Source organism: Caloenas nicobarica, chromosome 6, assembly GCF_036013445.1.
Source record: "Caloenas nicobarica isolate bCalNic1 chromosome 6, bCalNic1.hap1, whole genome shotgun sequence".
Taxonomy (NCBI): Eukaryota; Metazoa; Chordata; class Aves; order Columbiformes; family Columbidae; genus Caloenas; species Caloenas nicobarica.
The window spans coordinates 6,883,585-6,897,111 of record NC_088250.1 but is presented as its reverse complement, the minus strand read 5'-3'; the positions used below and the strand labels follow the sequence as shown (position 1 = coordinate 6,897,111).

General features: G+C 47.2%; 1 protein-coding gene across 1 annotated transcript in view; it reads left to right on the top strand.

The window, feature by feature from the left end:
* Nucleotides 1-1,768: 1,768 nt before the first annotated feature.
* The window catches only part of TWIST2 (twist family bHLH transcription factor 2), a 36,861-nt gene continuing 25,102 nt past the window's right edge, over nucleotides 1,769-13,527 (top strand). The window contains exon 1 of the mRNA XM_065638043.1: nucleotides 1,769-2,367. Coding sequence (XP_065494115.1) covers nucleotides 1,856-2,338 — 483 coding nt within the window. The 5' untranslated portion in view covers nucleotides 1,769-1,855 and the 3' untranslated portion in view covers nucleotides 2,339-2,367. The remainder of the gene's footprint in view (nucleotides 2,368-13,527) is intronic.

Here is a 13,527-nt window from a genome sequence, read left to right as displayed (position 1 = left end):
GGAAACCTGGCTTTGGGGCGCAAGCAGCAGAGGCACCCAGCCCGTCCGACTCGCCGGGGTCTTAAATTGGATTAAAAATCTATTTGCAGAACTGCCTCGCTTTCCGACTTCTGTGCTGCACCTGAAAACCTTTCCTTTTGAAAGCAAACACAGGCTCTCCCCAGGGGCTGCCCGGGGAAGTCTTTCCACTATAAACATTACCTACCAGTAGTGGAGTCAGCCCCAGGCAAGCCAAAATTCCTTCTCCTACCGAGGAACGCTTTCCAATGAAACCAGACATTATTTTTTCCATTAATGAGTGTTGATACCTACTGGAAAACTTTGCAAAGAAATCTACTCCAAACTAATTCTTCTGATACAACATCTACATTTTACAAGTTTCTTTTGTCTTATTTTTCTTCTTATTATTTTATTTCCCTGCTCCATATCGAAAACGTGATCTTTGCTGCTCAGGAATGCGTCTGTTCCTGCAATTTGGGCTGTAACTGAAATCAGAGGTCCAAATCCGATTTTGCTCTGCCTCAGCTCCACGGAAGCAAGCAGAGTTTTCCCACATTTTCCCTGTTGTGATGGAGAGGAAAAATAGATCCATCGTCTTCTGTTTGATACATCAGAAACCCTGGAGCTGCTACCGTGATTTTTATGCCCTGGGATACCACGATTGCAACGGCAGGACAGACTGAAGAAAAAAAATACGTCCTCCTACCTACCCTCAGCTCATGCTTCCCCCAAAAGTGTTATTTAGTATTTAACAGGGGAGGAAAAAAGCATGGAGAAAAATGGCAGGCAGATGGGCTGCGGGGCCAGCATCACCTCTCCGGGGCACTCTCCGTGGGGTTTTGTACAAACTATCAGCTGCTTTCTGGATGACCCATATTTTGGGCTCCACAGGGTTAGTCCAAGGGGGTTTTTCCATGCCCCTCACAAGTAAGGGGCTTGAAGAGGCTTCCCCCAGCTGCTCCCAAACCTCCATCCTCCCCAGGGCTCAGTGTGCCCCAGGGAGCTCCTGCCACCCCGAGGTCACCCCATGGGACCGGGAGGCATGTCCCCATCCCATCTCCGCAGGGCTGGGGTTTGGGGAACAGGGCACTGCGAGGAGCAGCAGGGCGTTTGCAAGACCCCCAGCACCGAGGGCTGCAAAACAGGGCACCGCTTTGCAAAAACGGGGCACGTTCTTGGGCGTGCAAGGGCTCATGTGGCCCCACACCCCAATTCAGGCAAGGGACGGCTGCAGCCCGGCCATGGAGCTGGGAGTTGTCCCCTCGGCAGCCTGGGCTGGGAAGCAGCCTGCAAGGGCTCAGCAAGCAGCCCAGCACCCCAAAAATCCCTGGTGGGGATGTGTGTGTGGCGGTCACCCCAGAAGGGTGCTGCAAATTCAGCATCTATAGGGATGGGGGTGGCAGGGGGTGGTCACCAGCTATCTTTTATTCGAGGTGCATTCCCAAGATTTTAGTTAAGTGTAACATAAAACTGTGAAAGTTTAGCAGGGGAAAAGCTTTCCTCCCACTGACCTGGCCGGCCAATCAGAAGGGAGCCCCGCACCTCCCTCACTTCTGACAACTATTTAGCAACTGAGCTCAGCTAAAGTTTCCAAAAAGTTAGAATAACTTCCTCTCTCCAAGACCTCAATTTTTTGCACAACCCCGATCCTTGAAATAAGAGCCCTTCAAGCAACCTGGAAAACGTTTGGTCAGCAAAAAAAAAAAAGAAAAAAAAGAAAAAAAAAAAAAAAAAAGCCCTCCTGTTTTTCCAAAGGATCTGTCTCAGGAATTTAAAGCACATTTAAGACACACACACACTCACATAACATAAGGAGGGGGGGAAAGTCTCTTCCCCTCCCCTTCTTGCAGAAAGCATGGAAGAAAGCTCCAGTTCTCCTGTTTCCCCTGTGGATAGCTTGGGGACCAGTGAAGAGGAGCTGGAACGGCAGCCAAAGAGATTTGGCAGGAAGAGAAGATACAGTAAGAAGTCCAGCGAAGATGGCAGCCCCAACCCAGGAAAGAGGGGGAAAAAGTCCAGTCCCAGCTCCCAATCTTATGAAGAACTACAGAGCCAAAGGATCCTGGCCAACGTCAGAGAGAGGCAGAGGACTCAGTCGCTCAATGAAGCTTTTGCCGCCTTGAGGAAAATCATCCCCACCTTGCCCTCTGACAAACTCAGTAAAATCCAGACCCTCAAGCTGGCGGCGCGGTATATAGACTTCCTCTACCAGGTGCTACAGAGCGACGAGATGGACAGTAAGATGACGAGCTGCAGTTACGTGGCTCACGAGAGGCTGAGTTATGCCTTCTCCGTATGGAGGATGGAGGGAGCGTGGTCCATGTCAGCCTCCCACTAGCCACCGCCCGGGCCCGGCGAGCCCAGCTGGTAGGTACCAATTTCTCTTCTCCCAGATGATGCTCTGTGTCTGCCTGGCCACGGGATGGGGTGCCCGCGGTTCCCTGCGCCAGCCCGGCTCCGCTGCAGGGCTCGGTCCTGCCCGGGGAGATGTGCCACGGCTTGGTGGGGTGCGGGGATGCTGCTGGGCAAGGGGTTTGGGGCCAGTGACCTGGAGGTGAGATGGGCAGTGTGGATGTGTCCAGTCCCCTCTCCCGCTCCCCAGGGCCTGAAAAAACTTATTATTAAAAAAAAAAACCACACACCACCACCGAAAAAAACCACCACCAAACTTCCAGGCAGGCAAAAATCAAATATACCCTATTTTTGAGGAAAAAAAAAAAAAAAAAAAAAAATCAGTATGTTTCTGCTTTGCAGAGATGGGGGAGCTGAGAGACGACCAGTGTTGAGATCTGGCTGACGAGGGACAAGGCGGGGGGGAGGTAAAATACCCATCTCTGCATGAGATTTGCCAGAAAGCGCTGCTTCAGGGAAGGGTTTTAAGGGAGGAAAAGGCGATCTGTAAAACACACTGACAAGGGGATCTGAAACAGCTGCCGCCCCACTTCATGGGCAGCTGTGCCCAAAAAACCCGGTGCTGAACCAGTGGTCCCAGGGCTGCTGCAGCCTCTCCTGGCCGGGGGTACCAGCGGGTCCGTGGGACCCAAGCGGGGTTCAGCCACGAGTTTGCGTTTGTCTTAAAAGAAACGAGCAGCAGATGTCGGCTGCAACCCCGGGCTGTGCCCCTTCCTCTTCACACAATAAAAAAACAAACATAGATAGAAGAAACTTTGCCAAATTTTTGTATTTGTTCGGTTTCCTTTCCTCAAATTGTTGGTAAAGCAAAGGCTGGTGTTAGACTTTTCTAGGCTGGGACTTAGTTTCTTATTTACTCTAAGCACTAAATCCTTCCTTTATTGTTTTCCATTAGCGGAAAACTACTTCCTCTCATGTTGCCTTTCTAATATTCGGGGAGGGAGGAATAAATAGTAAGAAAGTGGGGGGGGGAAAAGCGCCCTTAGTAACACCCTCATCTCCAGCTAATTAAGCAGAGCAGCTCTGTGTTGTGTCAGCCAGAGTTTGCAAACGGCCAGGCGCTCTCTGGGGCTTGGTACATAAAGCAGAGCTCATGAACCCATTTCACCCAGCAAACACTCAAACGGGAAATTCCCCCCCACCCCCTTGTAACACCGTGCATGATGCAAAATGAAATAATTTCATCATGCAGAGAATCACCTCCTTAAAGAGGAAAATAAAGTCTATCCCAGCCCATTGGCCAAGTTTTTTGAAAGACGAATCTATCTTTGCTTTAACAGCAATAAATGTCTCATTTTAAAAAACGCTTCGTGCAACTACAGTATTTTGGCTTTTTCAAACAAAAAGTGTTCAACCACGACTTATTAGTGCTGTAAAATGTTGGGTTAAAACCATTTTAGAAACCACTTCAAGTAAATGTTTTACTTGTGTCTTGAAATGGTTTGCATTTTGGTGCTGCAATTAGGGTTTCCGTGCGCTCTTCTAGGGAGCTCCAAAAATGTTATGCTGCTCAAAAATTGGTTACTCTATCCATTGCACAAGCTGCCTGTTGTTTTAGTTTCGTTTAAATAGGTAGTGCTGCTGTGGTGGATTTTATGGCTATTGCTGGTGTTACTATTTTTTGCATGCTGTGCCCTAATTTCAATGCAAAAAGCCCAAGTCGAGTCACTTTTTAAAAGGATAAACTCTCAGTTTATAAAATAGAGTGCGTTTTCCCATGCTAATCTGACTAAAAAGGCTGCAGCAAATAGATTAAACTAATACACACGCAAAAAGCCAGGCTTCTTGTCAAAAACAGATGTAGAATGTCTCAAACACGTATTTCTTCAGCGGTTTAGATTGGCTGAATAGTAAAGTGCTGGGATGGAACAATGCATTTATTCTGTTGTCTCCCAAATGATGTGCTGCCATTAGCCAATGATGTTTTAAAAACTGTTATCTAATACACAACCATTCCCCTCTATCACACGGTACTTTAGCAGCAAAACCTGCTCTTTTTTTTTTTTAACCGTATTTAAAAATCACTGTTGGTTGAATTATTATTATTAGCATTGCTCCAATGAGGCGGATTTTATTTGTGGATGCTCAGATTGTCCCTAAAAGAAAGCGTCCCAAAAAGAAAAGGTTTCGGACCGCGTGAAAAACCATACGTAGGGCCAAATCTCGATGTGTTTTCAGTTCGCTTCGGAGCGAATCGGTATTCGCAGTCTTTGCCACAGCCCCATGGTTAGAGGTGGCTTTTTCCTCGGTGTTTGCGTGCCCTATATAGGAAGGTGGCCTCTCCCCAAGCCCTCGGACTTTCCCCTTTCGCCTCTCCATTCTGCGCCTGTGTCTGCACGCACACGTGCGTGCGGTTGAACTGTTGAAAATGCTGTTGACAAATGGCCTGGTGTGGTGCGGTGTCAAATTCTATCGTTTACGGCAACAAAATTTACATCTGCCAGCATTAAAAAATAAATATATATGCGTACGTGTATATATATCTCCACATACAACAAGATTCTCAAGAAACTCTCTAAAACGGGCAAACTGAGCTGGGTGGCGTGTCGTGGACTTCTGCGTGGGTCTGTCACGGCCAGAGGAGTTTTTATGTATAACAGGGGAGCAGCCTGTGCAGTCTCAATGGCAAAAAAAAAACCCCAAAGCATTAAGAAATAGCTATCCGAACTTGGGATCAGCTTATGCCTTTCCTAGAGAGTAGCGAGCCCTGCAAACATTGGGTGAGCATGAAGGGGTGAGCTCTGCTTGGGCTGGATTGCCGCAGCTATCCTCCCTTTTCCCTGGGAGAGATAGGCAAGGAAAGGTTTTCTCGTTAAAAGAACAACTGCTCCCACTCGGCTGCAAAAAAAAGGAAGAAAAAAAAAAAAAAATTCAGAGGAGCTTTTTGATTAGAAAAATCAGAGCCTTGGGAACTGGTAAAATGCCACCCGGCCTTTGCGAACGCCAGCAGGTCACTGCTGCTCGCTCCTCTGGCCACGAGAGCTTTTCCTGTTCTGCGCCGTGTAATTACAGACAACTCACTCCGGTAGTTTCCAGAGAAGCAGGCGCAGCTTTGCATTTCCATTAGTGTAATAGGATGTTTCAAAAGAGATGCGAAGCTGAGCCTTCCTACCCCAAATGTCCCCATCCTCATCCTCGGCACCTGTGCCCCTTCCCTTGCAGCCACTTTTCTCTTTTTCCTTGAACAAGTTCAAGATGCTCTAAACTAAAAAAAAAAAAAAAAAGGCAGAAAAAATATGTTTCTTGCTATTCCATTTAGCAGGAAAAAATACTGTCCAACCGGGATACCAGGAGCATCAGCAAAGCGTAAAGGCCAATATAGCCCTAACCCTCAGCCCAGTAAGACCAGTCCGCCAGCAACCCCGTTCTTCCCGCTCACCGCAGCAGGGTTTGGGATGAACCCTTTGCCTCCCCTGGGCTGGCACTGACACTAATAACACCTTTCTCATCTTTTTGTGCTGGAGAAGCCGCATGCAACGCGTGCATGTGATACACAACCCTCTCGCCATTGCCCCTTCAGACTTCTAAGGGCTGTTTCCAGTATAAAAAGCTAGCATCCTATTTCATTTTGTCCTTAAAGAAGCAAACAGATGTTATCTCTGTTGGCCCTGGGAACAACCTAATTCTATAGTTTATGAGAGCAGTACGGTTAACTGGGGGTGTTGTGACACTGGAACTAAGCCCTTTTTGTCCCAAAAGCCCTATTTTTTTAATACGCATCCTTAGAAAAATGTAAATATGTTTCCTTGACAGGAAGGATTGTAAAGTTTGGTATTTACATTAATAGGCTTGTAGAGGGGGGGTTTCATCTTGGTACATTTAAAAGCCCAGCAAAAAGCATTTTGGATCTTCTGTTTATGTTTGTGTCTTTTCTTGGGAAAGAAGAAATCTGTTACACAGCGGACACCAAATACATTGCGATCAGCCAGAAAACGCTCAGGCTCAGAGACCTTTGAAAGAGAGGGTGCAAGGGAAAGGGTCCAGGGAAGGAGACATGCAAAAGACAAATCTGCCATGGACTAGACATACATAAACTAATTACTGATTGTAAAGAGTTAGAGACAGGCATGGTGGAGGATAAACGTTGGATCAAAACCGAGGGACCGCTTAGAAGAGCGGCAAAAGCATGTTATTACTTAATCCATCAGAGCCTGGGCTGCGGCACAAGTCCTATCGAGAGATGTGCATTGAAGGGTCATTAAGGGAGCAGTCAAGACATACATTTCAGCAAAGCAGACTAATTAGTCTCCAAATTAGTCATCCTCACACCAGTCATCTGTGCAAGAGCAGCTCTAATTTTAAAGAGCATACAAAGCATCCTCATTAAAACAAAGGGGAAGACGGCAATGCTGCTCCTTCACAACCTCCCTTCACATTCCCTCCTTCAGTACTTTTTGGGACATATTTCATAGAGTTATAGGTAGCAGTGATAAATTAGCCTTGGAGATCACAGCAGCCTCTTACAGAGCTGGGACAGATCCTGTAACCGCTGCTGAAATCTCTTTTGGGGACATTTCTTGTCACTCTTTCCCCCTAGCAATATAATTATTTTTATAGCTGTAGCTCTGAGAATCATTTCCATGTGGTACAGCACAACTTTGAAATCTCCAAGCCTGAAATCTCCAGAATTTATGTCCTGCTGCCGAGCTGTAGGAATAAGTCTGATGAAGCCATGAACGTTTAAGGGAACGCCACCACAACCCCGAGCGCAAACAAACCTCGACGTGTAATCAGGGAATTACAGCTGCTGGTCGGGGAAAGTACACATTTTGGGTAGTTTTTTTTTCTTCCCCCTGTCTCCAGGCTTTGCAGAAGATAAGTGTGGGGGGAAAGCTGATTAAAATAAAGTGCTGTGCCATTAAAAACTTCCTCAGCTGGCTCCGAGCAACCTTGCTGCTCCTTGCTAGCTGACAATCCCATCAGACATCTCAGTGTGTTGCTCTAAGTGACTTGGAGAGTACTACACACCATCACTTATGATTTACTTCTTCGACAACTTTGGAAGCAAGAAAAAACAAGAAGTCCTCCAGCTGGATACTAGCAGCCTCATGCTAATTAATGATTAGTTCTCAAGAATTAAAACAGCAGAAATATTTGTCACGGAGAAAAAAAGAGAAAAAAAAAACCTCTGGGCACCCCAGCATTTAATTAGATTTGTAGTTAGAGAAGATGACCACTCAGCAACAACAACTAATCATACACAAATAACAAATTAACTCAGCTAGCCAATAAATCAAAGCAAGGCAGCCCTTACCCTCATACCCGTCTCTTTAACCACTTCTACACCAGCGTCCTCTGGCCCCATAGCCAGACCTGGCCACCAGCAGCTGGCCCACCCAGCCCATGTCAAGACACAGCAACTGTGCCACCACAGCCAGCTTTTGCAACGCCCTTGTCCTTCTCCTGGCAAGATGAGCCAGTTAAACACCAAAGAGGCTCGTTTCTAGCAAGTCCCCCTTCAGCTGGGCTCTGTATGCACGTGGATGGGTGTACAAGGTGAGGATCAGGACTCTGATAGCCCTTCAGGACGTGCTTCTCCACATGCATTACCAGAGGGCTTTCTTTAGGGGGCTGACTGGTAAAACAGAGGATATGCTTTTGAATTTTTTCTGTTATCTGTCACCCATAGAGTTTGAGACTTTTGGCATTTAGCGGTAAAGAGGGTTTTCCCTTAGACAGGAGGGGAAAAAAAAAAAAAAAGGAAAAAAAGTCTTTTTCCTCTGCAAAATAAGCCATCACATCACAGGAAGCAGCATCAGGAACCTGGAGACATGAGCACCTTGCTGGAGGAGGGTGCAAACGGGACAGGGAGGCTACTGGCACCACTCCTGCACAAATGTTAAATAAGCAACAACAACTGTTAAGCCCTATTGCTAACAGAGGGTTTCAAAGAGGCCATTAGACCCCTGATCTCTCTGGAAGGTCTTCCTCGGGGTCTGAGCCTTTTATAGGGGGGAAAACAGTGTTTTGATCTAATTCTCTGGACCCCAGACAGGCAGCACGAACGCTCTCCCACACCAGCAGCCAGCGGGTGTTTGTCCATGCACGGACTTTCATCCTGCCCATATCTCCATGAAAAGGGGGCAGCCGGGCACCTCCAGACCTCTCCCAGCGGCTTCGTTTGTGAGCCTTCATGCGATTCGGGATTATTTTTTTGGGATAGGAGTTAGGCAGACTCAGTCTCGCACAGCTTGCAAAAGCAATCAGACATCAAAAAGAAAATAACCCTTGTGCTGTACTATGAACTGAAAGTGAGCTACAGTCCCTCATCTTCCTCCTGTGTTCTCCTCTCCATCTTTTAACTACAGCTTGGAAAACAGAAAGAGAGACCGGGGGGGAAAGAGGCAGATGTCTACTGGTTCAGCTTGATATATAATTACTGGAAGATGTCCAGTAAGCCTGTACTAGCTTTAATTGAATGCCTAATAAGATAATTTTGCCTTGTTAACTGCATCCCCAAGAAGCAGCTTTTACTGTTTCCTTAAGAGATATTAGATCAGCCAAACACACACTTTAAAAATGTATGAATTAGGTTTCAGATTAATTTAGCCACCAAAAATCCTCATGCAGTAACTTAAGCAATTATACCTTTAGTTTAAGCTGTTCGGGCCTCCTTTAAAAATCATACATTTGTGCTTAAATGTAAATAAACTTAATTGCTTAGCTAGGAGACATGTGGAGGGATCACGGCTGTACTGACGCTCCTGTTAAAATAATCAGCTGATCCAGCTTGGAAAATTTGGGAGGGCGGGATGGAGCCAGAGAGAGGCTTTCACGCAGAAAGTTGCATTTTGCGTCGTCGGGGGATTCCCCGACGCATTCAAATCCTGCGTCCCCGACACCAAGCTCCGTAATAAAATTAAGCTGCCGGAGGGATCCCGCACAGCCACAAACACGCACGTTTAAGACTGACCCTTATGGCATGTTTCATGCGCACCGTGATGAAATCTTGCTGCGTAATATGGCTTGTTAGAAGAAATTCCTGGCTGGGAGGTGAGGCTCAGAAAACCAGAGGGATGTTAGGAGTCAAAAAAAAAAAAAAAAAGTAGTAGACTCAGAAGAATGGCAAACAGGCATATGCTCCCCAGCATATGATTTGCTGTTGGTAATATAGTGGTTTATCTTTAGTTAAGAACAAGAAAGGACTTTAATCCCTTTGCGGAAAGCACACCTGGGGAGCCCTGCAGCACCCCAGTACCATCACCCCATGGATGCTGTCGGGATCACGCTCACCCCACAGCACAAACAACTCGCCCTTACTGCGCTCGGGACAGAGGAGCAAAGCAGCGGCATTTCATTGTTGAAAGGAAAGGGCGAAGCGCGGAGGACCGGCACCGAAACGCTGTTTTGTTACATCCAAACAGCCCCAGCCCGCTGTGCGCTTCTGCAAAGGGGGATGTAAACACACATGGCACTTCTATAGAAGCGCTGCTCACTTAAGGAAAAGCTGTAAGCTCCCGTTTGGGTGTTCAGAGCAAAGACCCCGGGAAAAGCAGTGCTGCAGGCTGAGTTATACAGGCAGCACGGCCCAGGAGGAGCCCCAGCATCCGCAGGTGCTCAGCGATGCCACCCACCCCAAACACGGGGGGAGACCCACGGGGTGTTGTCCTCCCCGAAAGCACACCCTCATACCAGCATCACCATGGGCACAGCGGGTTGCCCATGAGAAAAGCATCTGGGGCACGATCAAACTGTTAATCAAAGGAGTTAGGATAGAGAAAATAGCTTTTCTGCGTGTCAAAACTGAGCGCCTCTCTCCTCGCCCCCCTCGCACGCTTCCCACCGGCATGCCCAGCACCACCTCCACACACCAAATTGCATCCCGTAGGTACATTCTGCCAATTCTTGTGAGCTTTTAAGTCTTTCTTCCCACAAAATGCCCAGGCCAGCTTGTCCTACGGGCTGTGGCAACCCAGACATCAGGGGGTGCCACAGCATGGGGTGGCTGACAGGGATTTAGCCCGTGCAAGAGAATCTGCATGGAACCAGAGAGTTTTCAGCTATGGCAGCATTTTTGGGAACACCAGGGAAACACCACCATGAAAACTTCCCAATAAGACAGTGGCGCATAAAGTTACATGATAAAGGCAGACTAGATTAAATATTTTCTTAAAAAATAGTCTATGCATGCAACATTAATATGTATTTTTACACATTAGACGAGATAGCTATTCTGCATCTCTTAAGGAAGTTTATTATTTTGCTCAGGAAACTTCTAACATCACCGAGCTCTTTTTGCTGCCTCTAATTGCATGTATAATGCTTCAGGCACGGCCCTGCAATCTCTGCATTCAAAGCTCTCTTACAGCTCAGTGGGGTTCTATGCACTGAACAACCAGGTATTTTGCAAAAGGTTTTTCATCCTTTGCCATGAGAAGGGCTGGTTTAATAGATTGCTGTTATTACCGGCCCTAAATAATCTTTATTTTATACCATATGGGTCTGAAATGTTCATTGTTGGAGGGGAGCTGGAGCACGGCTGAGCATCTGGTTTCTCACCATCTTCCCTGTAGAGAAGTGGAGAGCTTGGACTTGGGTTTTGGTGCAGAGATGTGGATCAAAGCACTGGGTTTTGCTCAGTTTGCGTCTCAAGAGCAAGGGAGATCAGGGCATCCCTTTCCAGCGATTCCTTCGGAAATTTTAAAAAACACACAACGTAGCGATCAGTATTTCTTGTGATAACTTAGCGTGCGTGAAGGAGTAACTCGCCACTGTTTTACGTGCCACAGAAAGACCCCATCATCTCAAAATAAAATTATGGGTACCCCCAGCCAATTAATGCCATGTGCCCAGGGGGATGAGGATACAGGGTAGCACTTTCAGCCATAAATTTGGAGCTCAAAATACACCAATTTTCAATAAGACTGAGTTAATGTGGAAATTTTATTTCTAAGCACTGTTATTTTGTGAACCAGGCAATACTTTCACTCTCAGTGGGTGGCAAAAGGTAAATATTTTAAAGTGGTTGAACAGTCGAAGGGAAACAGACATGGCTTTGAAAATTGTAGTTATGTCTTAGCTGTGAATTATGTCAGAATGAAAGAGAAATACCTGGCTTAAAAAGTGAGAGCCTTCAAATATATTTCCCTTTTTGATACCGGTTTATTGTTCTCAAATATATCATTATTGGCCCATTTTCTGCTGCAATTGGAAAGGTTTTTATAAGTACCTCGTAACGCCTGAGCAGGTAGACACACAAGTCCTGAGAACGTTTATTATTAATAGATCTCCCCATTCATCCCTGCTCCTACAGAAAATAAACCTCCTGTTTATAGCACATTCTGTGCTATTTCCTAATGCCATAATTTTACCAGCTGCGCAAATCGCTCGCGCTGAGTTTTTTGTTCCCCAGCGCTGCTTTTTCTTAATCTTCTATTTAAATGCTACTACACGAGTTATCACACAGCTTTAGCAACATTTAAAATTACAAAACCTCTTTCTAGATAGGAAATCCATAGGCTCCCCCTTGAATTCCTCTTCAGATCAGTCTGCCCTTCAGCTCTTATTTATTTCAGGCACATCCTTAAAATTGCACAGGCAGCCAAAATATTTCAAAACGAGAGGCCTTTCAATCATTTCTCCTATGCCACGCCAGCAGACTCAATGCCTAAAGCTTTGCATGGGATTTGGTTACCGGGACTCTTCGGGGCACGGGTGAATTTGGAGCTGCTCCATCGCGCTTTGTAGGCACAAACACAGCCGGTGAGGCACCTGCAGCTCCGCAGACGTGGCACCATCAGGCAGGGGACTTGGGAAAGTTGTCCCAGTGGTGCAACATGCGACAGGGCTCTTGCCCCCAGGCAAGCTCAGCATTTCCAGCTGGTTGCCTTCTTGCATGTGAGCTGGCAGTGACATGGGGATGTTTGCCCCAGGGAAGGGAAAGCAGCCGTGAGCCCAAGCGCTCAGCCCTTTTCAGGCAGTGCGGGGACCCCAGCCTTTAATTCTGGTCCCTTCCAGCCCCAGCATCTCACAGAAGGACAGGAGCCCTTCCAAATTTGGGCTCTCCATCTCCCTGTCTGACAACGCAGGGATGCAGCACCATCAGGCTTTACTCCAGCAGGTCCAGGGAACATCAGATACAGCTGAGAGGCAGATGAGGCTGTTCCTCCCATTACCATTTTCTTAAGAAACTAAGATTTTTTTTTTTTTTTAAAAAAAAAAAAAGGAAAACAGGATTTGGCAGCAGGCAGAGGGTGGGGACCCCTGCCAAGGCCTGGACAGCTGTACCTTCTTCACTAGCAAGTTGTGCGATCAGCCAGGGCTGTGCTGAAAGCCAAGAGGAGTTACCATAGCTGCCACATTGCATTTTGCTGATCCTCCCTCTGGGAGACACCTTAAAGAAACAAACCCACCCTAACAGCTACGCCAGCACTCACGCTCCACCGTGCATCAGAGGAAAACTATGGGTGACCTCTCAGGGTTTGTGTGTTGCATTTTTTCCCCCCCTCAATCTCCAGCGTTTTCTGATCCAAGACAAGGGGACAGGGAAGGAGGAGAGCAGTTTATACAAAAAAATGTTCTTCCGTTTTCTGCAGCATCGCTCACGCACAGAGGCCACCCACCCCTCCCATTCATGGCCCCAGCAGCGCTCCCTATGGCTGGACCTTCCCAATGCCTTGAAACAACGCAGAAAACTGTGCAAAAGCCCCGGCAGGTCCAATCCTGCCTGGATGCACGCACGGCCCTGCCTCCAAAACAACCCACCCCAGCCTGTGCCATCGCGTTGCAAATCTTGAAGCTTCTGTCTGGTGGGGTCTTAAAAACAGCAGAAGGGAAGGGACGCATCAGGAGGAGGGAGTGAGAAGGGATGAGCGCAGGGGAGGTTTGAGGAGCGCTGATGGGCTGTGCCCAGCTGGCAGCAGATGACCTGCTGGGAGAATTCCTGCAAGTCCCAGGCAACGGCTGGGGGAAACCTCCACTCCCTTCCCAGCAGAGCTGGTAACAAAACGAAAGGCTCTCAAATTTCTTTTTAAACAGAAAATTATTCTTCCTTTTCTTTAGGAGAAAAGCAAGAGACCTATTCCCAGGTGTTATCCCTGCTCTGTCCCCTACATGACAGCCAGGCACTCACCAGGCTTCGAGATTTATTTTTAAGCTCATCAGTGAAACAATCTT